Here is a 27,178-nt window from a genome sequence, read left to right as displayed (position 1 = left end):
GGCCATCCTCACCTGGACTGGTGTTGATGTTGTCACAAACATTGGGACTGGCGGTTTGATGTGCTCAGCCCTTAAGCATGGGACTTGCCCTTATGAAGCTCATGACCACAAAGGAGAGTCCAAACTTGCATGTAATGGTGCCTAAGAGTCTCCCCCTGAGTACCTCTTTGTTACTCAGATGTGGCCCTCTCTCTCTCTAACTGAGCCATCTCGACAGATGAACTCGCTGCCCTTCCCCCTATGTGGGACCCGACTCCCAGGGGTGTAAATCTCCCTGGCAACGCAGAGTATGACTCCCGGGGATGAATGTGGACCCGGCATCGTGGGACTTAGAGTATCTTCTTGACCAAAAGGGGGATGCAAAATGCGACGAAATAGTTTCAGTGGCTGAGAGATTTCAAATGGAGTTGAGAGGTCACTCTGGTGGACATTCTTATGCACTATACAGATAACACCTCTTAGGTTTTAATGTATTGGAATAGCTAGAAGTAAATACCTGAAACTACCAAACTCCAACCCAGCAGTCTGGACTCCTGAAGACAATTATATAATAATGTAGGTTACAAGGGGTGACAGTGTGATTGTGAAGACCTTGTGGATCACACCGCCTTTATCTAGTGTATGGATGAGTGGAGGAATGGGGATAAAAACTAAAGGACAAATGGGGTGGGATGGGGGGATGACTTGGGTGTTCTTTTTTCACTTTTATTTTTTATTCTTGTTCTGGTTCTTTCTGATGTAAGGAAAATGTTCAGAGATAGATTGTGGTGATGAACGCATAACTATGTTATCATACTGTGGACAGTGGACTGTATATCATGGATGATTGTATAGTGTGTGAATGTATTTCAATAAAACTGAATTTAATAAAAAAAATATTCATTCCATATTCCATTGCATGGCTATACCTTAAATTATACAACCAATCCTCTCCCTAGGATTGCACACACAGCCTCTGATTTCAAATGTTTATATTAAAACCAAAACTGTGATGAAATAGCCTTACAGCCACAACTTCTTACACATTCATAATACTTTCCTTAAGATAAATTCCAGACACTGATTGTACATGTTGCTAAGGCCTCCAGTGTGTCAACTTACTGAGCACATTTTAAGAGTTAAATATCACAGTTACCCTGCTGAGTGGTGGTTTCACATACATGATAAGCCATATAAAAAGATAAAGTATTACCTTTCTAGTCACAGTTATTTTCCACCTTTATTTTTCACTATAATGTCATCAATTACCCCCTTCAGCCCTCTGCTCCACCCCTCCCCCATACTCAGATAACGTTCATCAAATGTTAACAAGCAAAGTCCTTGAACAGGACTCGAACAAGGTTGCACCACTGCCACATCCCCGTCCGCAGGCTGGCACTGCCTGTGCCCTACACGCTCCCAACTCCCACCATCTCGTTCTCCCTTCCCTGAAAAGCGAGAGGTCTGTGACTAGCAGCTTCTTGCTCCCTGAAAGTTCCAACTTTGAATCGAGAGGAGACTCCGGCCATGTTCGCCGCACCGGACGACGGAGGAAGCAGCGTTCGAGTCCGGCAGGGAGATTTGGGAACACAAGGACATCACCCCTCAGGGCACGTGCGCAGGCCTGGCAGCTCCTAGGCCGTTCCGCAGCTGCCAGAAAGCAGCTTTCAAACCTAGGACTCCACAGAGGTTCATGCTCCCAGAGGTCTGACAGAAGGAAGCCCCATAACCTCCCCACCACGAAGGGCTGGAAAACATCAGCCTCTGTGAACTTCTCCACACACTGCCGGGTGGGCGCGAGAGTCAGTGTGGGGTCACAGGGAGAACCCGAGCCCCATGTCGGACAGCCCTGGATGGAACCCCAGTTTCAAGCCTACATCCTGGTTGTGGGGCCTACGGCAAGTTAACCACACTCAGAGTCCGTTTCCACAGGTGAAGGGATTATTGTGTAAAATGCACCCAAACACAGGGTGCATCAGAGAACAGGCACTGAAAGGGCAGCCATCACAACTGTCATCACCGCGGCTACACTGGCTTGAGTATCTATTTAGTTCCTACAACCAAGTCTAATTAACAGCGACTAAGGTAAGATAGGTGTCTATTTCTCTCAGATGCCTCAGCTGCCATCATAAATACCACACAAAATGGGTTGGCTTAAACACCAGGAATTAATTGGCTCATGGTTTCAGAGGCCAGAAGCCCAGCAGGGCTTGTTTTCTCCCCGAAGACTGGCGTTCTGGGGCTGGCTGCCAGCCGTCCTCGGGGTTGTCTCATCTCTGCCTCACCTCACATGGCCGCGTCCTCTCCTTTCTCACGTCTGCACTTCCGGGTTCCGTTGACTTCCGTTGACTTCCGGCTCTACATGAGGCCTCCAGTAACCCGGATGAAGGCCCACACTCACGCTGCGGGACCTTAACTAAAAAGTACACCGCGAGAGGGCCCTCAGGCAATGGATTTACACCCACAGGAACTCTGAGATTAAGAACATGACCAAGTTAGGGGATTAATTCAGTCTCCCTCAGGCATGTGTGGCTGTAAAGGGCACAGAGCTGATGTGCCCACTGACGGCTGCTGTTTCCATCTCCCCCTGTGCTTCTTTTGCAGTTCAGTGGGCGGGAAGATAAAGGCGCACTCCTTTCCTTTTCAAGTCCAGATCCAGAAGTACTATTATTATGATTATGATTACAGTATTTTTTTAAATCCTACTACTAGAAATAAAGAAATGGACACTTTCATAAGAATGATTTTCACTCGATCTATAAAGGGTAATGGATCCTTTCCTCTTCAAAAGGGGGGGAAGGAATAAGAGCCCAAGGAAATCAACAAATGTTTGAAAGGAGGCAATGTGGGAAGGATGGAAAGAATAATCCTGAGGGAAGTAAAAGATGCTCTCAGCCTTGTTGGTAATTTTACTTTCGACTTGCCTCATAGTTGCTCATGTGTGTGGGCAGCCCTGGGAAGCTCTTGTTCCATACCACATGAACTGCTCTGAGGCATACCGGGTCCATACTAAAGTGTCACTGCTCTGAAGCACATCTGCCGGTCTCTTCCCTAGTAAAGCTCTCTGTATGCTACCAACCACCCTACAACCCCACAATCTTCTAGCACTCCACTATTCCTCAGAATAATTCTAAACCCAAGACCAACCTTCAAGGCTACTTCACAATTTGGCCTTGAGCAGCCATCTGCCGAGAACAGTTGCATAATACATTCTAACGATTGTATCAGAGGAAAATTCTTTCTTAAACATTGCTGAGTTTGGGCGAAGCAAGCTAGAGCTGTTGCCAGTCCAGAGTGCTAGGGAAAGTCGTTCAAGTACCCTGCAATCAGAAATGGCTGTTAGGAGGGAGGGAGGCGCTAGAATGTTGGCTTCACGAACAGCATTTCCTAACACCAGCTGCCGCAGGAAGGACAGAGTGGAGAAAAAAGAGGTAGGGCCAGCACTCTGAACGGCTATGTTAAATGAGGGATGAGGTGATACGAGCCTGAACTTAAATGGTGTGGGGAAGAGGCTGATATATGTTGGATCAGATAGAGGAAAGGATGGTGGGAAGGTTGAAAGGGACCAAAACTCACTCTAAGATAGAAGGTTTAATGGCCAAGGGAAATGTTGGCCCCACTGGTAAGACTGAAAAGGTTAGCAGGGTGCTAGTTTGGGGATAACAACATAGAGATCAATGCATTCAAGTAAGAGAAGAGCTGAGTTTGCATAACATTCAAAGGGATGAAAGAAGAAAAAGTAGCAAAGCCTTTAGCCATGGATGTGAGGACTGTCTTTATTCACATGGAATGTGGTTATAATAGGATGAGAACATGGAGCCAAGGACCCTAAACTGCTATTATGTACAAAAATAAAAGGGAAAAAGAATAAAAGACATAGTAAAGAAAAAAAGTGGCTAGAGTGGCTGTTGGGAGAATCTGAGTAGCACTGTGGGACTAGAAGTCAAGAGAAAAAAAGGTGTCAAGTGAAGAAAGATTATGGATCAGAGGGTGATAAAGACCTACAGGGAAGAAAACCATGGTAGCTCGTCTGCAATGAAAGCCACCATCAATCCTCCCATCCCTGCGTGGAGGCCACTCCTCCTGTCAAGAGGGTCACCTCTCCCTTAATCGGGTCTGGCCCTGTGACTTGCTTTGATCCACATTATGCAATGAAGGTGACCTATGCCAGAACTGGGCTTCAGCAGTCTAGGCCTGAATAGCGTACCCCTCTGGTTGCTTCCACCTCTGTGCTCTTCAAACACCTGCAGGGCCACAAGAGGAAGCCCAGTCGGCACTCCTGAATGACGAGGGAGCAGGTGCTGGAGGTCACTGGGAAAACAGGCACCGCAGCTGTCAAGAGGCCCTCTTGGATTCTCCAGCCCCAGTTGGGCCACCTCAGCCAGCACCATGAGGAGCAGAGCCAAGCTACACCCGCTGCACCCTGCCCAAACTGCAAACTCACAGATTGTGAGCAAGAAAATACTGTTGTTTAAAGCCACTGACTTTTGGGGTGTTTTGTTATGCAGCGATCACTGACATAGGAACAAACTCCTACTGAAAAGAAATGAGTAAAGAATGAACCAAACTCAACTGGAAAAACTACTCCACCACAGCTCTGCCACTTACAAGCTGTGAGACTTTGAGCAAGTTACTTAAACCTAAGGCTTAATTATCTCACCTACAAGGTGGGGATAAAAATAGCTTGTTACTAATAAGATTCTGGAGAGTTTTAAAGAAAATAATATACACTGCTTAACATGTAGTAAATGTTAATACACATTACTTACAATTATTATTTAAAAGTGAGATCAGTTAGAATATTTCTGAACACAACCAAAATTAATATGTTACTACGTGCTTATTTGGCACCATCCAGAAACATTTAACAAGCAGTCTCTTCTGCTGTTACATAAAGTTCACATTTCTAAAAAGTCTTATGAAATCACCAATTGTGTTATAAAAATAATTGCTCCTATAGGGAAAAGGGATTTAAGACCTATAAAGTTTCAGACTTACAATAAAAGTTATTTTTCTCCAAGAATTTTCATAAATAACAATAGCTTGTAGCTCTATAATCTGAACCTCTCTGAGCAAATCCAGAATTAATTACATCCAGGCTTTTCTCAAAGGAGGGCCTTTCTTTTTCTATCACTACCATGACTATCATTCACACTCTTATACACATTCTTATCTTTATCGGCCATGTTTTTTCATAAAACACACAACGGAAATAGGACAGTTAATAAAACCCGCAGAAGATAAATGAATTGTGAGACAGCTCATAAGAAAGAAGGCCGAAGGAGAGAACTCAAGGCCATCTGAAACAACCAGCTGCGCAAACCAAGTGTCACCAACAACTTTTGTTCTATAAGCAGCTCTAGTTCTGGTGGCAAAAACTTCCCATCATCAACAGTGACAGCTGTGATGTGTACCAGGTCCTCTGATGTATCATATCATATCCAGTTTGTGGTATGAGAACAGAGTCTGCAGAAGCAGCTTCTGAATTATATCTCAATCATGGTGCTAAATAAATTTTTAGTTCTGCTTTTCTTTTAAATAATTGGTGTGTTCAATAACTGGCTGCACATTGAGTTATATATGGGGAAAACCCAGCAGGAGGAACGAAAACCTACAGCAACTGTGCCTGCCTCCCCCCGCCACACACACACACAGGACTACAGAACTATTAAAGGGTTCTGCTCCTCGAAATACAGTTTTGTTCTGAGTAGCCTTGCTCTAAGTGGACAGCTCCCAGGTTAAGAGACTTACTTTATTTTTTTACAGAGCTAAGGAAAATTCCATTGGTCTCTTAACTCCATTCTCATCAAGAACGCAGTGACTGGGCATACACAATCATGTCTGAGCCAAACATACAGGAGAAAACCGTGCAGCAGATAGCAGAGAAAGTTGCTCCATTCAGAGTTAAGAGACCATTATCAAATACAAAGATAAAGAATGCTTGGGCATTATCAACATGTGCTGTCCAGGAGCCTAGCAACCTTTAAGCTAGGAGATGCTGCTAGAGGAAGTGTACACCTGACCTAAGTAGGGGATAGAAAGAAATGAGTGAATTCTGAAAGGAAGGAAGCTGGAAGTCTATGTTCAACAGGTAGAAATAAGAAGAGTAGCAGTGCAATGGTGAGAAAGTTAGCTGTATTTGGTTAGGACAAAGAAAGTTATGAATAATGAAAGCTGAAACCAGCGTGCACGCGTGCGCACACACACACACCCCATATACTCCCATCCAGGTAGGTAACCTCTTGAAGCAGGTGGTAGCACAGATGACAGCAGCAGCAACATTGAACGAATGGCACATACAACCCCATATGGACCCCATAAATTAGCTTTAACCAAATTGTACTTGGCATGCAAGCAGCAGTCTATACTTGAAGGTCATTATAATAACTATCCCTATGAAACTTACCACATCTATTACAGGGACGCTCTTCATCAAGTTTATATTGTTCTCTTTACAACGACCCTGGGTGAAGTTTCTGTTTGGTCTTAACATAAAGAACAGTTGTAGCTCTCCTGGGCATGTCTCTGTTTTTACCATATGGACTTGTGTAACTGATCTCTTCTCACTGGCTCCTAGAAGGCTTAGAGCCAAATGGCCCACCCACAGCAAGTGTATGTGTGTGTCTTTATGGTATGTATTTGTAGCCTCAATCCTGGCTCCATTTCTTGAGTCTCTAACCTTATTTATCTTTTTCTTGCTTCTTAATTTATGCTATCTTCATGTGTTTTATGTATTGTAATCTCCCTCACATATTTGAAATAAACTCAAGTATAAATTTAAAGCCACAAATAATAAACATGGCTCCAATTGATGATCTTGCTACATGGTAACCATATGCATTCATTCCCTCTTTAACAAGTACAGATTCTGCATATATAATGGCCCAGGCACTGTGCTAGGCACAGGGGTTACAAAAATAAATGAGACAGACACGGCCCCTGCCCTTACATCTGGGCTGGGGGGTGCGGGGCACACAAAATAAGCTGCAAACTGTTTTAAGAACTATAAAGAAAGAAAACCATGACCTGAAAAAATGAATCTTGGAGTAGGGGTGGGAGGATGGGGAACATTTTACTGCAGGTTGGGGGCAGCACAAACTAAATCCAAAAGGATTAGGAGCTAGGATTCGGAATAAAAAAAAAAAAAAAAAAAAGGCAGGGGAAGCCCTTTTATCCAGGTGGAGGGAACAGAATGGGTAACAGGCCAAACAGGAGAAAGTCCACTACTATTTAAAGAAACGAGGCCAGCGTGTCTGGAAGGCAGTGCTCTAGGCTGAGCAAGCTCAGGAGAGGATGAGGTTGGAGAGACAGGAGAGAGAGCAGCTCACTCGGGGCCTTCCAGACCCAGGGAAGGAGGACAGATTTTGTTTCAAGGCAATGAAAAGCCACCACAGGATTTTAAGCCTGGGCCTAGCATAATCTGTCATAAGGTTGAGGATCATCTTCTCTTCTACTGGGGAAAAGACTGTAAGGAGGTAAGACTGGAAGCAAAGAGGGCTGTTGTCAAAGTCCAGGCCAAAGGATATGGTGGCCTAGACCAGGAGGGTGGTGGATAAGATTGCAAAAGAGAGCAAGAGAGTGCAAGAGAGAGCGCAAAAGTATGGATATATTTGATGGAAGATTTGACTGGAAGGTATATGAAATGGACAAATCTAAAGTTACTTGTAGTTTACTTCCAAGAGCAACCAACTAAGTATTGGTGCCAATTACCAGGATGCAGAAAACTAGTGGTGGGACAATTAAGGGGAGTAGAATCTGTTTTGGGAGGAGGAGTTGTCAACATCTCTACCTGGACATGTCGGTTTTGAAATGTCTTGGACATCCAAGTGGAGATCAAGAAGACAACTAGAGATGCAAACAGCTGAAACTCAAAACACTATACCTCCCCACACACTTTCTCAGGATTCCAGCAGACTACATGCTCCACCCAAAATGAAAGGGAAGAGTGTGGGATCCAGGAAGCACAGAAGCCACCACCAGCAGGAGACAGATTCCCAGGACGACAGTGACGGGAGACCCCAGGCCACAGGTGTAGTGGGCTTCAAGAGAAAGCGGCCCAGGTTAGAGCAGACCCCAACACTCTTGGAGAAGCTTCTTTCAGCAGGTTGAAATGATGGAATACCTAGTTAAGTTTGAATACATATTGAGAGAACTTATACAAATGTGTGTGAGTCAGGGGTTGGGTTCATGATTTTTAAAATATATGTACATAAATATATAATAATTTAAGCTGATCAACTATAGGAAAGGTAAAATACAAAAAAAAAGAGAAGTAACCACAGCATATCGCAGGGCTTAGACATCAGTAGCATATCCAGTGCTGTGACGTGAACACTGAACACTGCTCTATCCAAAATTGTAACGTAACTATACTGGGGAGTATGCTTTTGGGAAGAAAGTATGTATATGGTATCTGAAGACAGCTGAATTCTCTTCTCCGGTAGAAAGAAGTCAAAGGACAATGCCAGAAACCGAAGAAAAACAAAGTAGAAATAAGCAATATTTCTAAGCAAATACTTCTATAGAAGTATAGAGTATAGAGGTAAAATTTAGAAATCAGCTAAAAAAAGCCGGAAAGTCATGGCCATGGTTGGACAGGAAGGAATGGGAGGACACAAGGGCCACTGTTTGTCTCACCAGCTTGTGGAATGACCTGACTCCAAATTCTGTGCATCTGCAATTCAGACAATACTGAAAACCTAAAGTTTAAAATGTTAACTAAAAATGCAGAGTAAAGTAGGATTTTATCCTAAACATAAAAAATATTAAAAATACATAAGAATAGATGACATCAGAATGTTAAAAACAAAAGGACTACAGTAATGGATACCTTTCCCTTTAGAATATTTAAGTCATGCTTTGGTTTTTGTTATTAGTGAAACTAATGCAGTAATTGAGTGCTAATGAATCTAATTTTGCTGCAAGGGAATTAGTGAAAAGAAAGGCCTGTTCATCTGGGGTTTAAAAGAACCCTAAAAATATAAGTGAAAGGTTAGCTTTCCTTTCAAAATTACGTTTTTATTTGCTAAGGATACACATTCACACTATTGTATTATCTTTGGGTCAAACATATGGAACTGTCTTTGAGGTGAAATAAAATTATACTTAAGTCCTTTTGAAATACAAGTAACTAACAGTCCTTGGGTGGTTGAAAGAAAAACCACCCGATGGAGAGTTCTGCTCCATTCAAACAGTGCTCTAGTGTGGCGCTCCAAGGTACAGTACAGTATTTTCATTCTAGAAACTAGTTTAGAATTAGGCACACCTGTTAAAACGTAAGCTCACTCAGTGGTGAGAAAAGAACCACTCATCCATGACTTAATTCAAGAGAAATTACTCCACAAAACAGAATTCTGTTGTATTTGGAAAAGTAAATGTTTAAAAATAATATTCATATTGTTATTTTTAGGTGTGATAGTGACATTATGGTAATATATGAAAATGCCACCTTTCTTAGAGATGAACACTGAAATGTAGAGTGGGAAATGACCTCATGTCTGGGATTTGCTTTTAAAATGCTTTAGCAAAGGCAAAAAGGGATAGATGAAGCAAATGTAGCAAGATCTTGATAATTGCTGAGTCTGGGTGATGAACATATGGGAACTCACTCTCCTTTAGCATATTTGGAATTTTCATAGCTGCAAATATTTTGTGGGAAGATGTAGTCAGCTTTTTGCCTTCAAAAACAGTAAAGTCGTAAACTTTTTCTTTATGATGACTCAAGTAAAAAACATTGAAAAGCAAAGACTGAAGTGGAGATTTACTTTCCTCCATCGAATTACAACCCCAACATAGTTGAAACTCAAAAGGAGCACAGGTGAAGACACAGATAAGGAAGATTAAAATACAAGGAAGAGAGCTTTAACAGGGGGAGAAAAAAAAAATCAAGCTTCAAACTAATGAGTAGCCCATTGATTTAACGTGAAACTCAAGTGGGATACCTTTTTGTTAAAGGAAAACTGCCTAAACATGGAAAAGGATGTTGAAAACTGATAGTTTATCTGGGTAATTCAAGAGAATCCTCTTCCTTTTATGTGAGTACTTCGGCTGAGGAAAGAAAAAAAAAGGTGTTGTACTAAATTACATAACTAACTGCCTTGTTTAGCAGTTAACACCATTTCTCCTCATGTTTCTAGACAGTGAACAAATTCAGGAAGCAAAACGATGGCAGTGGCTATGAGGCTATGGCACGCAAATTAGCAAGAGGTCTCTACAAGGACCCTTAGGGACTGCCAGGCAAAGAGCTTCTTTGGTGCATAAGATAAATAAATTAAAAGTGATACACATGTTGGAACCTAATTTTTTTTGTAAAAACATAAGTACACATAAGACACATAATAAGCCCAGACAAAAGATGTGCAAGAAATTTTGTGAGAAATCCTTTTTTATCTATTCTCACTTTTTCTTCCTACTTCATTAGCATGAAGATTTTTAAATGTCTCTTTCAAATTATCTCCCCAAAAGAACCTTAATTTCTCCTTTCTAGGAAGTGGGAGGTTACCACAGGACCACAGCTTTTCCCTGCTACGTGAGGAAACTGATACTTCACCCTCCATTCCCGTTCGGTAGAACAGCACATCTGGAAAGAAAGAAAGGCCGGTGATGGGGTAGATAAGGATCCTTACAACTTTCACAGATTAAAATGATGGTCTCCTGTGCTCACAGCACATGCTTGTGGCAAAGAAAGAAGCCAGTTTTCAAACGTGTGTGAATTAAAGACATTTTTTTCCTCTTTAGGAAAATAATTGGGGTAGGAAAAACTATCAAAGGCATTCAAGAGATTCAGCAGAGGCTCCCAGATGGCTATCCTGTTTCTTCCCGCTGATTAGGGACAAGTGCTCCAGAGCATCCCATAGTATTTTCACAGTTGAGATGCTCATCCTCATGCCAAGTAAATCCCCTGGGCTGTCAGCTAAGCCCCTCTCTTTTGTTGCAGTCTCTGTGAGGAGGGGAGCAGTCACGGCCAGACCAAGAGATGTGGACAGACCTCCATCACGCAGGCGTCCCACCCTCCCACAAACTGAGTTCAGGGAGCCAGAGGGTTCCAGGCTGACCTGCAGTGCCACGTCCTGCAGGGGGCAGGTGGTACGCTGAAGGCCACCACCCAGACCCACGTGCTGTCTGGCTACACTCGAGTGTCATCTTCTGAATCATTTTGGTAAAACTTGGTATTTGAAAGTAATGTCTTAAGTTTAAAATCTGAATCCACTAAGACATCAGAGAGGGGCCCCCTTACCATCCATTAATCACCTTATAAAGAACTCTCCAGTAAAGAGAAGAATTAGATACATCCATACAATGAAAACCATGCCATAGAAGGAATACATTATAAAAATGAATCAGTGTCCCACATAATGCTGGGAAAGCATTCCTCACCTATATATATATTTTTTATAGTTTTGGTTATTTACTGCCAGCTATTCCAATACATGAAAATCTAACAAGGGTTATCTATATAGTGTGTAAGAGTGTCCACCAGAGTGACCTCTTGGCTCCATTTGGAATCTCTCAGCCACTGAAACTTTATTTCATTTCATTTCTCATCCCCCTTTTGGTCAAGAAGATGTTCTCAATCCCATGATGCTGGGTCCAGATTCATCCCCGGAAGTCATATCCTGTGTTGCCAGGGAGATTTACACCCCTGGGAGTCAGATCCCACATAGGGGTGAAGGCAGTGAGTTAACCTGCAGAGGTGGCTTAGCTAGAGAGGGCAACATCTGAACAACAAAGAGGCACTCAGGGGGAGACTCTTGGGCACAATTATAAGCAGGTTTAGCCTCTCCTGTACAGTAGCGAGCTTCATAAGGGCAAGCCACAAAATAGAGGGCTCAGCATACCAAACCACCAGTCCTTAATGTTTGCCTCACCTATTCTTAAGTGAAAAGCAATTGCAGAACCAACCCATGTCTGTAAACATAATAACTACAAGTGAATCTGTCAGGATGTGCAAAGCAAGATCAGGAAAAATACACTACAATCCCTTGACAGTCCTTACACCGCGGAGGTCGGGACCCCCTGCTCTGAGTCATGTGATGTGAAAAATGCAATGAGCAAATATTGCTATCATAAAAAGGGTAGATCAAGTTTTAAAAAGGATGATTTCCAATTAAGATTTCTTCTTTCTTAGGCCCTCTTTCTTGCAGGAACTACAAATGAAAGCAGAGATTTGAGCTTTTGTGTTTAATGTCAAATAACCCCTTAAATCTTCCTCTTTCTTAGCCTGACCGTTCTCACAGTCAGGTAAGGTCATCTGGGATGGTGGCAAAAGATTTCCCTAAAAGGAAAAGGTGCTTTCTCCCTCATTATTAAGGCAATTTGCTCTGGGAGCCAGGGACTCTGAATTAAAGAATCCTTAGGGAGTATGTATGAAACCCTAATCTGTTCAGGGCACAGTGAGTTAAATACTGTCCCAGCACCCACAGGCTTCCACAATGAAGATCTATCACAAAGATACATATGAGCATGGACCTGACATGCGCAGGCAGTCAGTCCAACAGTCAGTCAAGCTGTGTGCGGGCGCGGGTTCAGGCTGAGACATCAAATGTGCTCCACTCAGGGACCGCAGGGTGGTACCTGGACCACCAAAGCTTCCAGCCCAGCTGTCTGCTGCAGTGAGCACCCTTTTTACACCTCGACATGCCTTACCCATAATTTTCACATGTTCCATGACCTGAAAACACCCATCCCAAACAGAGGATCTCTGGAAAAGGACATGGAGAAAACGGTGGGGTCGACAGATGCTTCGTAAACTGTCAGGAGTTTACTCAGATCTTTCTAGGCTTTCACTTAAAAACATAAATATCCATTCCTTTTATATCCTGTATACTGAGGGGCCATACTCATATGGTCTAACTGAATTTTTATGAAAAACTCAGAGGACACTTATGAACCACCTCATGTCCTGCCAGCCTCAAATTCAAAGTTTCTTGTTGAGAGCCTACATTCCAAAATGCAATTGCATTTCCTTTATTTCTTTATAATAGTTTCCATTTTTATGATTTAGTGAGCATAACTGCTGTCATAACACTCAAAAAAAGATGCAATTATATGTGGGTAAGTATGCATTATATATATAGACCTATATTTGGGGACAGCCTACTTTAAGGACATATGGTAAATACAGGGCTCAGACTATAACTATGAGGTCAAACCACACAGAGCATTGTTTCATGTTGCATAAGGTTAACATGAACCTATTAAAAGCTTTGTGTTTACTGGCGGTTGAGATGTTCTTTCAGTTATTGGGGGGTGGGGGTGTTCCTGGAGAGTTGAAGAGAAACAAAGATGGAGCAGGTGGAGATGCTCTGCCAGTTCATTGATTTCCTATCACACTACAGGAGAAAAAACAGAAAGTTTTTGTTTGATGCTTGCAAGGAAAGAAAAACACAGCTTGACCCTAAAAAGCCTTCATTTATAATATGTTGAACCATGTTTACATCTGGGGAGAAGGTTCATGCAGTGCAGCAACAAAGCAAAATATTTAAGAAAAAAATACACCAGAGGTTGTTAAGTAGCTCCAGACATCAAGCTGAGGGCAGGCAACACAAAATGAAAAGTGGTGGCATTTGCACCAGGGGATCTTGAACTGATGAGCTTAAGAAGAAGAGCTCATGAGAAGAACTTCTCCACCCACCTGAGCCCACTGCATCCCCCCCAGGATCCTCCTCAAACCATCTGACACCAGGAAGGAACCATCAGGAAAGGGAACAGGAGCTGGTCAGCGAGGGACAGAGACGCCAGGCAGGCTGCTGATCCTCAGAGATCAGCTTTAGATGTAGATTTCCCTGTTGAGGAACCTGGGCTCAATAGCAAGAGCAAAAGACATGAGGAGCTCACAGGCATGGTCGGCCACAGGGGTTGGACAGAGGCCATCAACACAGCTTCTGACAAAGAACTAGGCTGCTCACCCCTTCTGCTTCCGCTCCAGGCCTCAGGCAGTGGTGGAAAACCAACCTTTGCTGTGCACTGGAATCACCTGAGGAGATATGAAAACTCCTTGTGTCTGGCACCCACTTCCAAAGTTTCTCAAGTAACTGGTTTGGAGTGTGGCCTGGGCATTGGGGTTTTTTTTTAAAAGCCCCTCAGGTGATTCTAATGTGCGGCCCGGGTTGAGAATCACCGCTCATGGCCTAACAAGCAGCTAGAACAGAGAGCAACTGAGTGGCCTGGAATGACGTAGTGGTGATGAGAGCAGCGCTTCTTAAAATTTACTGCATGCAGGAAATGCCCAGGGACCTTGTTAAGATACAGGTTGCCATTTGGTAGGTCTGGGATAGAGCCTGAGCATCTGCGTTTCTCACAGTAAATGGTCAGATCAGTGTTGCCTCCAGCAGCTGGCATCATCCTGGAGAGAGAATTGCCAGGGGTGAAAGTTCCAAATAACATGACTGTTTATGCCGTTTTAGATAACATTTAATCCTTTTCCTCCTTAAATGATATTGCTGAAGGTCCTTCACTTTTTGCATGCTCAGGATCACTGTGAAGGACAGTGAGGCCCATGGAGGCAGAGGGTTTATGATGGTATGTCCCTTTAGCAAATGGCACCAGTGTGTGCTGGTTTCTTTTTTGGTGGTGGCTGGTGGTTCTTATGTCCACTTTTGTCCAACTTATGTTTTTACTAGTCGTTACTAGTGGAATTGCTGTCCCTATTTCCAGCAGCCCTCCTTCCTTCTTGCAGATCACTCTTTTTAATTTGCAGCTGGCAGGAAAGCAAGATAACCACAATTGTTGGACCTCTAAGAAGAGCCCAGTGGTTAGAACACAGGCTCAGAGTCGGGCTGCCTGGCTCACCACCCGGCCCTGCCACACACCTGCTCAGAGACCCTGGCATGTACCTGGTCCCTCCGTGGGAGGACACGTATAAAGACAAGAACAGTGTCTGACAGTAAGCATCAAGTCAGGATATGTCCAAGAAAAGCACATGACATCTTGGCTACTCAAAACCTTTTGTGATTATTTTTTGTAAAAACTATTTTGGCTGTTCAAAGCTTTTTTCTTCTTGTTTCTCATCTGTGTTTCAGGTAGCAAGTGTTGCTAGATAAAGTAACCACCACATAAACGAGGGATTACTGGATAAAATTTCTTTCTGTACATCCATGCAGTAAGTCAAGAACACACAAGAGTGGTATCTGGAAAACCAACGTATGCAAATTAATATTAAGATCAGTTTTTACAGAATTAAAAATCCTTCAAACTTTCTCAAAAATAACCCAATGATATTGCATTCTAGGTTCTTCTAACCATGCAGATTCTACCAGAACTAAATTCCAGTGAGTTTTTTTTAGTGACTTTGCCTCCAAAGGGGTTTGGGATCCACTCTCACAACCTCTAATCGGTTTAACAGTTTGTGGGATAGTGATGGGTTTCCTAAGAAGGCACTCTCTGCTCTGCTGGACAATTTTCACCACAAAAACCATGAGCCATTTCTCTGTAGAAAGACTCCAAAATGAAACTCTGACACATCACAAAGAGCAATCCAGATGAAAGCAGAGAGAGAGGTACCAGCTGGGGGAAACCCATGGCACCACCTTTGTGCTTCAGGCTTTTTGTCGGTGTCTGATCTCCGAATTGCGGTGGACACAAGGCAGAAGGTTGTAAGTCTACCAACCTTTGTGTGTTTAGTCAGCCTTTATTCTAACTTTAGTTAAGGCGGAATAAGTTAGAGTGGCTATGTTACCAAGGTCAGAAGCTCCCACATGACTAATGGAACCCTCTTTTTTTTTTGACCCAACTTCATCTCCATAGGCTCCTCTCTATCCTTTATTAGTCTTTATACCTATACCTTTCCTCTTTGCTGTGCTCACAGCATTCCTTTACCTTCCTAATGTCAAATGGTGAATTCAAGTTTCCTTCCTTTCTTCTTCCCCGAAATACCATTGTGAGACTTTGCTTCTGTCTCCTCAGAATATTTCTTTTAAGTAGGTCTCTTTCCTTCTCCACCACTTTCCCCCCATACTCACTATCAGAAATCATGATATAGGAGTTCCCACGAGCTTTAAACAACTGGCATTGTCAAGAGGCAGATCAAAATGGAAGGTCAAAAGTTTAACTACAGATATATTGTGCATAGTGCAATGGTGTAGTTAGTTGTACCGTTATTTCAGGAGGGAATCAGAAGTTGTCCAAAAGATTTCAGATGTCTTTATAACAATAGATCTGTCTACTGGTTTGTATATATTATGTCCCCCAGAAAAAGCCATGTTCTTTGATGCAATCTTGTGGGAGCAGACTTACTAGTGGGGATTAATATGGAATGTTTGGATTAAGTTGTTTCCATGGATATGCGCCCCACCCAACTGTGGGTAATAACTCTGATTAGACAATTTCCATGGAGGTGTGGCCCTGCCCATTCAGCATGGACCTTTATTAGTTCACTGTAGCACTATATAAGCTCAGACAGAAGGAGCGAGCTTGCTACAGCCAAGAGGGACACTTTTGAAGAATGCACAAGAGCTGAGAGAGGAACTGCAGTTTACAGAGACATTTTGGAGATGGCCTTTGAAAGCAGACTTCTGCTCCAGAGAAGCCAAGAGAGGACAAACGCCCCGAGAGAGAGTGACATGTTGGAGAGAGAAGCTGAAGCCTAGAGAGGAGCATCCTGGGAGAAAGACATTTTGAAACCAGAACTTGGAGCAGACGCCAGCCACATGCCTTCCCAGCTAACAGAGGTTTTCCGACACCATTGGCCATCCTCCAGTGAAGGCACCCGATTGTTGATGTGTTACCTAGGATATTTTATCGCCTTAACACTGTAACTGTGTAACCAAATAAACCCCCTTTTATAAAAGCCAATCCATTTCTGGTGTTTTACATTCCAGCAGCATTAGCAAACCAGAACAGTCTGTTATGGATTTTTAGGAGAACCAAGGAATATTGGAGGGCAGGCCTTCTTCTAACGCCCCATTTAGAGTCACTGGCTCATGCTGAGGTGAACGGTGCCAGGGATATTTGTCGCAATTCTGACACTGTTTTCCAACTCACAGGTTCCCCAGTAAGAGAATCAGCCTCCTCTATGTAATACTTTTACATTCTGATAATTCTTAGAGTCTTATGACAAATGCTAAGTTTTCGCTAGTACACACACACACACACACACACACACACACACTTTGGTTGCCACCATCCATGGGTTTTGGAGCTGTGGGGCTTCTTTTACTAAAAGGATACAGCTGAGCCACAGAAAATTTAGAGATCTTAGCCCCTCAAATGTGACATTAGTCAGATGTCTGCCAAAAATAACTATCCTAAAAACATCCCAAAGGAATTCTCTTTGGCTCAAAACACCTTTACTGGAAGAGACATTGAATTAAAATCCGTGAAAGCAGATTTTTTTTTTTTTTGCCTGTTTCATTCACAGGTGTATTGTAAATACCTAGGAACTGTGCTTTACAAAGCAAAAACTCAAATGTTCGCTGAGTAAATGAATGAAAGAAAATTGCTGGTGAAAGTAAAGTTAGTAAGTGACTTCATGGAAAAGGAAGGATCTAGCTTGGCAGAAGAGGGGCTGTAGATATGACAGCGGTTTACTTTCTTATCCCCAAAATAAAGGCAATAAAAACTAAAACTGAACGGAAGTCTTTGTTCTCCAGGGACTCACCATGCCCCAAGTGCAGACAGTCCCTTTAACTCACAAAAGCAGCTCGGGTCCCGCTAAGCAGGAGGGCGGCACGTTTGAGGACACCGAACAGCACTGACATGGAAACTAGGGACTGAAATGCAAACTTTCTCCTGAGAAGATAGATTATCTAGAGTGCTTTCGCTTCTTCCGGGTGCCCCCACCCCAGCTTCATTTAGAAGAGGCAGCGTGAAGCTACTGCAGGAAGTCAGGCAGAAGGGACTTCAGGAACATTAAGAGAAGAAACTGAATCGGGTCCCAAAGCACACACCAGTGAAAGCACCACCTTTGATAATGAGTTCCATTCTTTGTTGTTTCCAATCACTTTGTACTGTTTCTCTGACAACGAGTGAAAAGCGATATGGAACCTTGCCTCGGCCAACATGCTCCACCCCCTCCCTCCTCCAACACCTATTCTTCAACTAAAAAATAAAAGGATGTGGCTGGAATACAACGGTGATTCTCCACTTCAAAGCTATGCAACCTGTGTGTCCAGGAGCATGTCCACTTCAGGTGTTATTTACAACAGCAAGTTCCTGGGGGGCTCCTGCTGCCAGAAGCCGGCATCTGCCACCCATTAGCAATTAGAGTTAAGCAGGTCTAGCTGGGAACAAGTGAAAACAATGGCAGCATCTCACCAATTACAGGTAGTACAGTTAATCTCTGGTTTCTAAAAAAAGCCCTCCTGGCTCTCAGCTAGGGAAGGATGCACACTCGACAGCAACAGGAGTTCTAGAAGGCCTGACCAATTTAAGTCAAGTCCCATTACTGTATACTTTCAACATTTACGTATTCATTCACTCAGCCACTCAACAAATATGGACAGAGCATGCACTGGGGGTGGGGAGGGGGTCATGGGGCTAGAGTCTGACAATTCGTGCCCCAGTGGGCTGGCAGTCCAGTGCTGGAAGAACAGAAGGCTGCCACCAGTGGGAGTGTGACTTAGGCACTTCTGCACACAACCACCCCTACCCATCCCCTGCCCTGTTGTTTACAACATCCATAGGGAAGGTTGTTAACCGAAATACAGCTGCTTTCTGGAAGGGGGTCTGCACGCCCTGAGTGAGCCAACAGCCACCCACGGTGCTGCCCTCAGTGTCTGTCCTCAGCTACATGGAGGCAGCAAAGAGGAGGGAAATCAGAACTGGGATTAGATCTGAGGACCTGGATTCTAGTCTTTTCTCTGCCAACAAGACCCTTCATGAACCTGGATGGAAGGCAAGCCTGCCTGGTTCTCTGTAAAACAGCGCTACGCCTTCCAGCCGCTCTGAATGACAGACGAGTAAGACTCCCTGGGTAGTCGGGAGGAGGCAGGGAGCAGACACGCTTTTTGTAATTTTCCCATGACTGGAGACTTCTGGGCTACCCTAAATTTGGAAAAGCACCTAGAAACTGAAGTGTGAGTGGTATATAAACATGCTAGCTGTTTCTGGCTGTGGTCTGAATTTGCTGTTTCAAAAATATCTACTGTAAATTTTATACAACTTACACAATCAATTCAACAAGTGTCCACTGAGCACCTGCTACACGTGCTCAACATGCCCAACTCATGACGCGGCGAGGACGAGGAAGACCCCAAGCGCTTCCTACATGCCACACACTTTGCAAAGCACTTTCAATCCCCAGAGCAACACTGTAACTTAGGTTCTGACATCATCTTCATCTACAAGTGAGAAAGAGCACAGATATTAAAAAACTGTCCAACATCAACAAACTAAATAGTAGAGCTGGGATTTAAACCGGGGCAAAGCACCTATATTATCGCAGATTTTTTTGACATAGTCAAAGCACTCTGGGAACCCTGACCCATAGAGCAGCACACTCTAGTTTTTCCCCAAAGGTATCCTTAGCTAGAGCAAAGGTATCCTTAACTAGAGCCTGGTGCTCTCAATCGGTGCCGGAGCTGCTCTATATCACATTAACTTCTACAGTCTCACAGGATTTAGCAGTATCTCAAAGAAAAAGGGGAGTTGTTACATCCCCATGGCACACTTTTCCATGGGAACATGAGCCATCAAAAGCAAGCACAGTGACTATAAGACACCACTGATGGGACAAATACAGGAGCAAGAGCATGGCTGAGGGGCAGTGATACCACCTTGTCTCCACTTGGAGAGCCACAAACCACATAGCTGAAAATACAGCTTATGCGATCCAGAAAAACACTTGCCCAACAAACTAAGTTAAAGAACCACCTTAAGAACAAAGTGACATCTTCTCTCTGCCACAAGCCTAGCCTGCTTCTCATTTCTCTCCCAGCATTGACAATATAATACAAATGACATGACTTTGAACTCAATCATATACCATTGCATTGTGTTTCCAATTTCCATGCCCTTGTCTAAAATCAAGTCTGTAACCTATCTAGAACAGCAGTTGTACCTTAATTCTTCTATACTCAAGCCTTTGTTTCCCAAGGACAATACCCTTTGGGGCCAGAGAGTCCATAGAGACATTTCTCTCCTACAAGGAGGGAAAGCTACATGTCTATGAAACAATTTTGTATATAACATATAGTTATTTGTCTAGAGTAGACCTCACAATAGGTGCTCAATAAATCCTTAATTAATGGATCAAAAAGTTAATTAGGAGGTTTATTGGACAAACCTCACCCAATAAATTGATGTTTCATACACATAGGCATATTCCTTGATCCTTACTTAATAAAAAATCTTAAACATGTTATTTTATTGATTTAAAACACAATCAAGCAAAGGTAAAGGAAACATGAACTTCTGTTCAAACTACTTGGTTTGGGAAAGAAGGAAAAATCAGTTTGTGAGCAAAACTTGAAAAGCCACAAGAAGGGTAATGGTTGTTAACTTCATGTTTAGTTTGACTGTAATGAATTCTGAGTCCAAATAAATTACACCAACTCTGATATCTTAACTAATGGTAAAAGAGTATCCTTATGTCAGATGTTAATGCTGAGCAGATATGTTCTCTTTAAATTCTTCAAGCTGTCATTGGCATTCATTCAACTAGGGTTTACCAAGGACAATAATACCCTTTGGGGCCAGAGAGTCCATAGAGACATTTCCCTCCTACAAGGAGGGAAAGCTACACGTCTATGAAACAATTTTGTATATAATATGATAACATATAGTTATTTGTCTAAAGCAGACCTCAAGGGCAATGATCATTCAGAAAGACTGCCGTGGTGGTGGTGGATGCTGGCATTTTCTACAAATGTCTTTTGAGTTTATAGCCAACTGAAATTATAGTTATCTTCCTTACTCAGGTCCCAGAATCTGGAAAATTCGGCCCCATCTGTAGGTACCTCCGGGATAATGAAAGGGCCTAGGCTTTGGAGTCGGACAAACATGGGTGTGAATCTTGGCTCTCATAATCCCTCTAAGGTTTGGTTCCCTCCTCTGTAAAACAGATAACAAATGCTACAGAGTGGCTCTGAGAATTAGAGGGCACAAAGCACATAGAACAATAGTGAATACTTAGTAAGCCATCAAGTTGTCATGATTACTTTGTAGATAATATAAAGGGCTAAAAGCAGAAAGGTGTTGCTTAGGAAAAACCAAGAAAAACAGAAGTGCAAAAAAGGTGGAGGGATGGGAGCCCAGGTCAAAGAATATTCTAAATCCGTCTCTCCAAATCATTTAGGTCTCCATATACATTTGGCTTTAACGGCATACTACTTTGTTACTCATGTCTATCTTAGTAAGAAACTCATTTTCCATCTCAATGTTTCTAAACAATTTCAAAAGTGACTTCCAGGCTTCTTTTACTTGTGAAGACTGCTCCCCAAAACACACTTAGTAAAGGAGTGGGGTTCTACCTAGCCAGCCAGCCAGCATTCCCCATGCAGCAGCACTGCCCACATTAATTACAACTTAGATAAGGATAACCAAGGGTTGGAGAGTCCAGCTTCCTGGAAGGCTGGGTCTTATCTAGTTTTAGGTTCATTGGTAAAAGAATTATTCTCTCACCTGCGGAGACCTCCATGGTCTTATGAGGACACATCCAAATTGCTCTGTAGCATATCTGAGGGTTCAGGCACTAGCTTCCATAGCAGTGCTTCTCAAGCTTTTAATGCACATCTTGTGAAGATGTGGGTTCTGATTCAGGAGGTCTGGGAAGGGCCCTGAGCTTCTAACAAACTCCCAGGTGATTCCCCTGTGCTGGTCTCCAGACCATACCAAGCAGCAAAGATCTAGAGGTCAGGATAACCACAATCAACAAACCAGGGAGCACACAGTATTCCTCCAATCTTGGGATTCAAAAGCAACATAGGGGCAGTAACTGCCAACTGACTGTCTTTAAGAGATTAATCAGTTATGGAAAAAAGCATAAGACTGATGAAGTACCCAGAAAACTCTACTTCCATAAAGTAACTCAGATCTAAAAAGACCAAAATGCATTTAATATTCCAAGGACCATTACCACCTTCTCAAGCTGAAAACATCCTCTCACATTCCTCATATTCCCCAAAACAAAGTCTTGACTCTTCTTGATATAAAATATCCTTTTTGTTAGATCTTATAGGTTGTTTCCTTGGGAAGCTGTAAAGGAAAACATATCAAGACACCGCTATAGTCTCTGGTTGAGATTCTTGGTGTAAAAAAACACCACACGCTTTTTTAAAATCTGGAAAAGATGACAGTAACAGCCTAACAAATGAAATCAGAATAATAATCAGACACCAATGGTTTCTGGAAATCTAACATGCATTCTATAACTGTCACTGATTTATTTGTAATCTGACCTTTAGGCACTGAACAAATGAGCAAACCATATCAGGGGCACTTTCCATGTTAACTTAGACTTTATATGGTGGAGATAGGAAAACAATGCTTCCAAAGAACTTCTGTGGTCCTGTGGATGCAGCATGAGGCTAGAACCAGGCAAGCAAGTCTGGCTCCAGCAACGTGGGATCATTTTACCAGTTGGGTGACCTCGATTACCCAGTTAACCTCTTAACATCTTTACCTGCTAATTAAATATAACCCCACCTTTTCTAACACCTTGTATTCAATGTTCATCATTCATGTGCCCAAAAAAAGGCAGCCCTTCCCAATCCCAAGGAGTGACTCTTGATTCACCTAAGTCATTCCATTTCCATTGCCAATGACAGATTTAAAAGCATGGGTATGTGCTGTGACTGGCGGTGCCCCCGTACCACTGAACTAACAAGCCCTGGAACCACTTTCATCTGAACGTTTGGGTATGCGAAATAGTCTATTGCAACTGAAGGCATTATGATGGATTCATCTGCCAAAAAATTACGAACAGTAAAACACTTCCCTTTCAAGTCCACTTCTCATGACTGCTGTGTACTTGTACTATACAGTATTTATCCTGGCACCCCACACAGATTATAAGAGTCACAGAGACAGAGTTTGGTGTGTGCAGGATGATCTCAGAACCCTGCACGGGACCTTAAGTAGCAGACAACTTGTAAATATTTATGGACACATGCCTCTTCCCTCCCATGAAAGCACTGGAGCAGAGGCCAAGAATTCAATGGCAGAGAAAATAAATCGTCCCTCACCTCCAGAAGTAACAGGGATTCTCTTTTTGTGCATGAAAACCTCACAGGGAGCAGTTTTAGAACTGCAGTTCCCCAGCCCAACCCAGGCTTATTTCTAAAGGCACCCAGGTGACTGATGGAGCTGATCTAAGGACCACATTTTCAGACTGTTCCTCTTCTCCTTGTGGCTCACCCATCGTGACGTTTTTTTATTTCACGCAACACAAACACATTACCCACAGTCCTCCGACACTTTAGCCCACAGAGGCCGTGACAGTGATACACTCTGTCCCAGCAGAAGGTCAAAACGCAGCCCGGTGCCAAGTATTTCCTTGCTGTTGACTTCGTATTTTCAAAACAAAACGCAAATTCAAGAACAGCCATTCATCTTTGCTATGCTCCACTGTTTATGCTCACAATCCAATCCACTTTCCTTCATAAGCTTTCAGCCTCTTCCCTTCCTTCCCTCCGACCTCCCCCCCCCCCCCCCCGCAAGTCCTCCAGGGAAGGGTAAACACTCTTAGGAGCTCAGGGTACACACTCAAGGTACAAACTGTTACCCGTCCTTCCTCCGACCCAGAAACACACAAAAGTTCGCACTAAAGAGTACGCACCCAGCATCTCCCAGCACGAAAGCGGCGCCTGGTCCCAGGGCCTGTCTCCAAACCCATGCACCAGGGAGCCGCCTTCCCCACCGCCAGGGCGCGCGCAGCCGCGGGCTCAGTAGAGCCCTGGAGCCTTACCTGAAACACGTGGTGAGCTCGCCCGAAGGTTTCAGGCACGGGTACTTGGTCGTCGCTATCTTGTTTTCTGAGCAAATTTCTCTACGAAAAAGTTGGAGAGTATGCTTCGTTCATTCTAAGTCGGGGGCCATGAAATGCAGCGTGCGCGCTAGGGAATCCCTAGCGCTCTAGGACTTAGGGGTCAGCGTTCCCACGTGCGGAGGCGGCTCGGGTCCCCCAGCGCATACTCCGAGCTGACTCGAGGACAGGGCGGGTCAGAAGAGGGGCCCAAACCGAGAGAAGATCAGAGCCGGGAGAAAGGAAGAACTGAAGAAGCGGCGCTCGCGAGCTGTGCCCGCTGGCAGGGCACGCGAGGGCGATAGGAACGCGGGATATTGCGGAGCCCGGACCCACGATTGTGGGGGGGAGCGCAAGCTGAGGGCGCGGAGGCTGTTAACCCCGGGGCAGAGTTATATGTCGGCCAGGCAGGCTAGCACCCCGCCAGTGCCTGGAAGAACGAGGTAGTGCGGGTCGTTGCAGGGGTAAATGGCAAGGAGGAACCGCCCGCGCTCCGGGCGCGCACCAACCTGGGGCTCGCCCTCCGCTGGGGCTGGCAGCGCTTACCTGTCGCCGTCTTCGGGCTCCTCTCGGTAGGACCACGTGTGTCCCAGCGCCAGAAGCAGCAGCAGCGGACCCAGGCTCCTGCCCAACTGCCTCCTCGCTGCTCCTCTCCGGCTCGGAGGAGGCGGCGGCATCAGGGAAGCTCCCGGCTTCTTCCCGGCGCTCGAGGTCTCTCCCGGCCCTGCGCCCGGCTCCTCCGCGGCCGCCACCGGCGCCTTCCCTCACCCCGGCAGGGGGCGCCGGAGGGCAGGGGTGTTTGCGCCACCTGCGCGAGGCTCAGGGTTGCGAGGGGCGTTGCGGGGTTGAGGGATCAGGCTAGGAGCTGGGGTGCTGGGTGCAAACTCCAGAGAGGCAGGTAAATGGAGCCTTGCGGTGCCAGGCTGTCGCAGAGGGTCCCGAGGTCTAGGTCGCCTCGCTCGGGATGTTCACGCCCGATTGACAAATATCCTTGTCTCGGCTTTGGGCCGCGCCCTCCGTCTTCCTTCTTCCACCGCTGGGAGACAAGAGCTGGGTGAGGAAAGCAGGCGGTTGTTTGCATTTTGCACCAGGGTCGCACGACCAGGAGGAGGAGGAGGAGGAGGAGGAGCCGGTTCTCACCCGGGGAAAGGGGAGGGGGAGGAGAGGGGTTAATAAGCTTCCTTCCTGTTGTCACTTGATTTCTAATGACTGGGGTCAGGCCCATGTTTGCCTCCCCCCCTCGAGGACCTCCACTGCGCTTTTCCTCTACCCTAGTTTTCTTTTCATTTAGTAGAATAAGGGAGGAAGGAAGAGTCGAAAGGCTACGGCGAGTCTCCCGAAGTGCCTTTGCAAACCTGAAAAAGCGCTATTAGAGTGCAGTCTGTCTGCATTCAAGTGCCTTAGGAGAAGGTCCCCGGTCAATTCGTTTGCTAATAAACTGTGCCGCTATTTTCTCCGTAACTCGAGTTCGGGACAAGTAATGAGCTCTCATTGGGTCTTTATTGGAGTTTTAAATCCTCTACGCACCGCACGTCTTTAACGCTGTTTCCATGCCGTGCGCACACTTCAGAGCTAGAAACCCCTCGCTGGTCAGGTGAGAACTGAGAGGTGACTTTAACCGCTGGACCTGCTACCTGCTAATTTATGCTGCTAATTTATGTAATTATGGGTAACAAGAATACCCTGGAGGTGGTTGTGGGGTGTAAATCAGCTCATTTCCGTGATGGCCCTAATTGTAAATTATATATGTCTGTGTGTTAACGCTTTCTTGCCTATTAGGTGTTCTCAGTGTCCGTTAAAGAGAAACTCATCATACAAGCGTGGACTGCAGAGGCAGCGAGTGGTTGTGACTGGAAATAAATTGAAAGAGTAAGAGATTTGAATGCCAGAACTCTGACACACTCGTGGTTCTGAAACTCACTGTTCAACAGTTGGAAAGATAGCCTGTTCATGTGCTACCAATGTGCAAACCGGTTTGGTAGGCAGGTGCTTTGATTTACAAAATGTTCTACTTAACTGAGAATGACCACACATATGCAGGCTGACATTTGTAACAGCAATAACATCATAATTCCTCTGTAGAGTGCTTTATATTTTCCAAAGTTTTTCCACATTCATGATTTACTTGAATCCCACAATATCTCAATGAGAAAGATATGGCAGAAATTAGGAGTCTGTTTTTGCAGGAGAGTCAAGACTTGAAACTTTAGGTTTCCTACTTTTTAGTTCAGTGAGGTTGTTTTCTATAACACTTACACAGGCCTAGAATACCTTAAAACAGACTTGATATTAAAATATGGCACTACACAAGTTAATTCTCACTTGATAATTCCAAAGACACATCAGAATCTTGCAGAACTGGAGAGTGATTTCTCATGGGGTCAGCGGAGATCCAGATTCAAATCGACTCCGTGGCTTCGCAGATATGTCCCCTGGGTAAGTTACTTAACCTTTCGGGAACTCATTTTTCTCACTGTAAAATGGGAAACCTTCCTCATAAGTTTTCGTTAGTGTTAAATGAGGTCATACGTTTCACACAGTGCCTGTCATATAATGAGTACTCAGTAGACATTATCTATTATTATTCTTAATGAATTGTGTTGCACAGAATTTTAAGTTCTAATTTTCTAGCTTTTCGCTTTCCAAATAAGTGGGAGTAAATTTCACAAACAGTTGTTTGAGTTGCTGAAGAGAGAACTTTCTAAGCACATAAAAAAAAAAAAAAAAAAAAAAAACCCATCCTGGAAGTTTTTGAAAATTGTCTCGCTTTTGATCGTGCCACAAAAGTGTTTAAACTCCACATTGGAGGGAAGAAGTGAACCTGCAGAAGGTTTCATTTTTTATTTCCTTAACAATTACTGTGCTCAATTTAGTACCTTGCTATCTTTTTTATTTTTTTCCTCATCCTTACTCATTTGGTTTTTCTACTGTTGCATTATGGGTGTTAGTTCTTCTACAAATAAGAGAATGGGGTAAGAGATTAGCCATCAGCTTCATTAAATAGTAGTTACTAAGCCACATGCATGCCATGCGGCTTTTCAGGAAAAGTAATGCAGACTGCAAAATGATAAAAGCAAAACCACATCCATTATACGCAGAAGATTGGAGTCAGAGCCAACTTTGCCTCCTGGTTAGTTTCATCCGCGTATGCTGAGAGGAGGTGCTGGGGCCCTGCAAACAGCCCCGGGTTGCCTGGAGAGGAAATCCCAAGGGCGAGTGGTCAGAGCATTTCTGGAAGAGGTGAGCTGGAGCAGAGACCTTTTGAAAACCTTTGCCTGGAGGCTTGGAATTTGACAGCAC

The 27,178-nt window shown here is 44.1% G+C and overlaps 1 protein-coding gene across 1 annotated transcript in view; it reads right to left on the bottom strand.

Annotated features, from left to right (window-relative positions):
- Positions 1–26,286, bottom strand: part of CCBE1 (collagen and calcium binding EGF domains 1) — a 258,391-nt gene extending 232,105 nt beyond the window's left edge. The window contains exons 1-3 of the mRNA XM_037806021.1: positions 26,201–26,286; positions 24,425–24,928; positions 23,822–23,902 (exon numbers count right to left, since the gene is read on the bottom strand). Coding sequence (XP_037661949.1) covers positions 23,822–23,902; positions 24,425–24,555 — 212 coding nt within the window. The 5' untranslated portion in view covers positions 24,556–24,928; positions 26,201–26,286. The remainder of the gene's footprint in view (positions 1–23,821; positions 23,903–24,424; positions 24,929–26,200) is intronic.
- Positions 26,287–27,178: the final 892 nt, after the last annotated feature.

The sequence above is a fragment of the Choloepus didactylus genome, chromosome 16 (genome assembly GCF_015220235.1).
Source record: "Choloepus didactylus isolate mChoDid1 chromosome 16, mChoDid1.pri, whole genome shotgun sequence".
Lineage (NCBI taxonomy): Eukaryota > Metazoa > Chordata > Mammalia > Pilosa > Megalonychidae > Choloepus > Choloepus didactylus.
The sequence above is the reverse complement of the archived record's forward strand: the minus strand, read 5'-3'. Positions and strand labels throughout refer to the sequence as shown.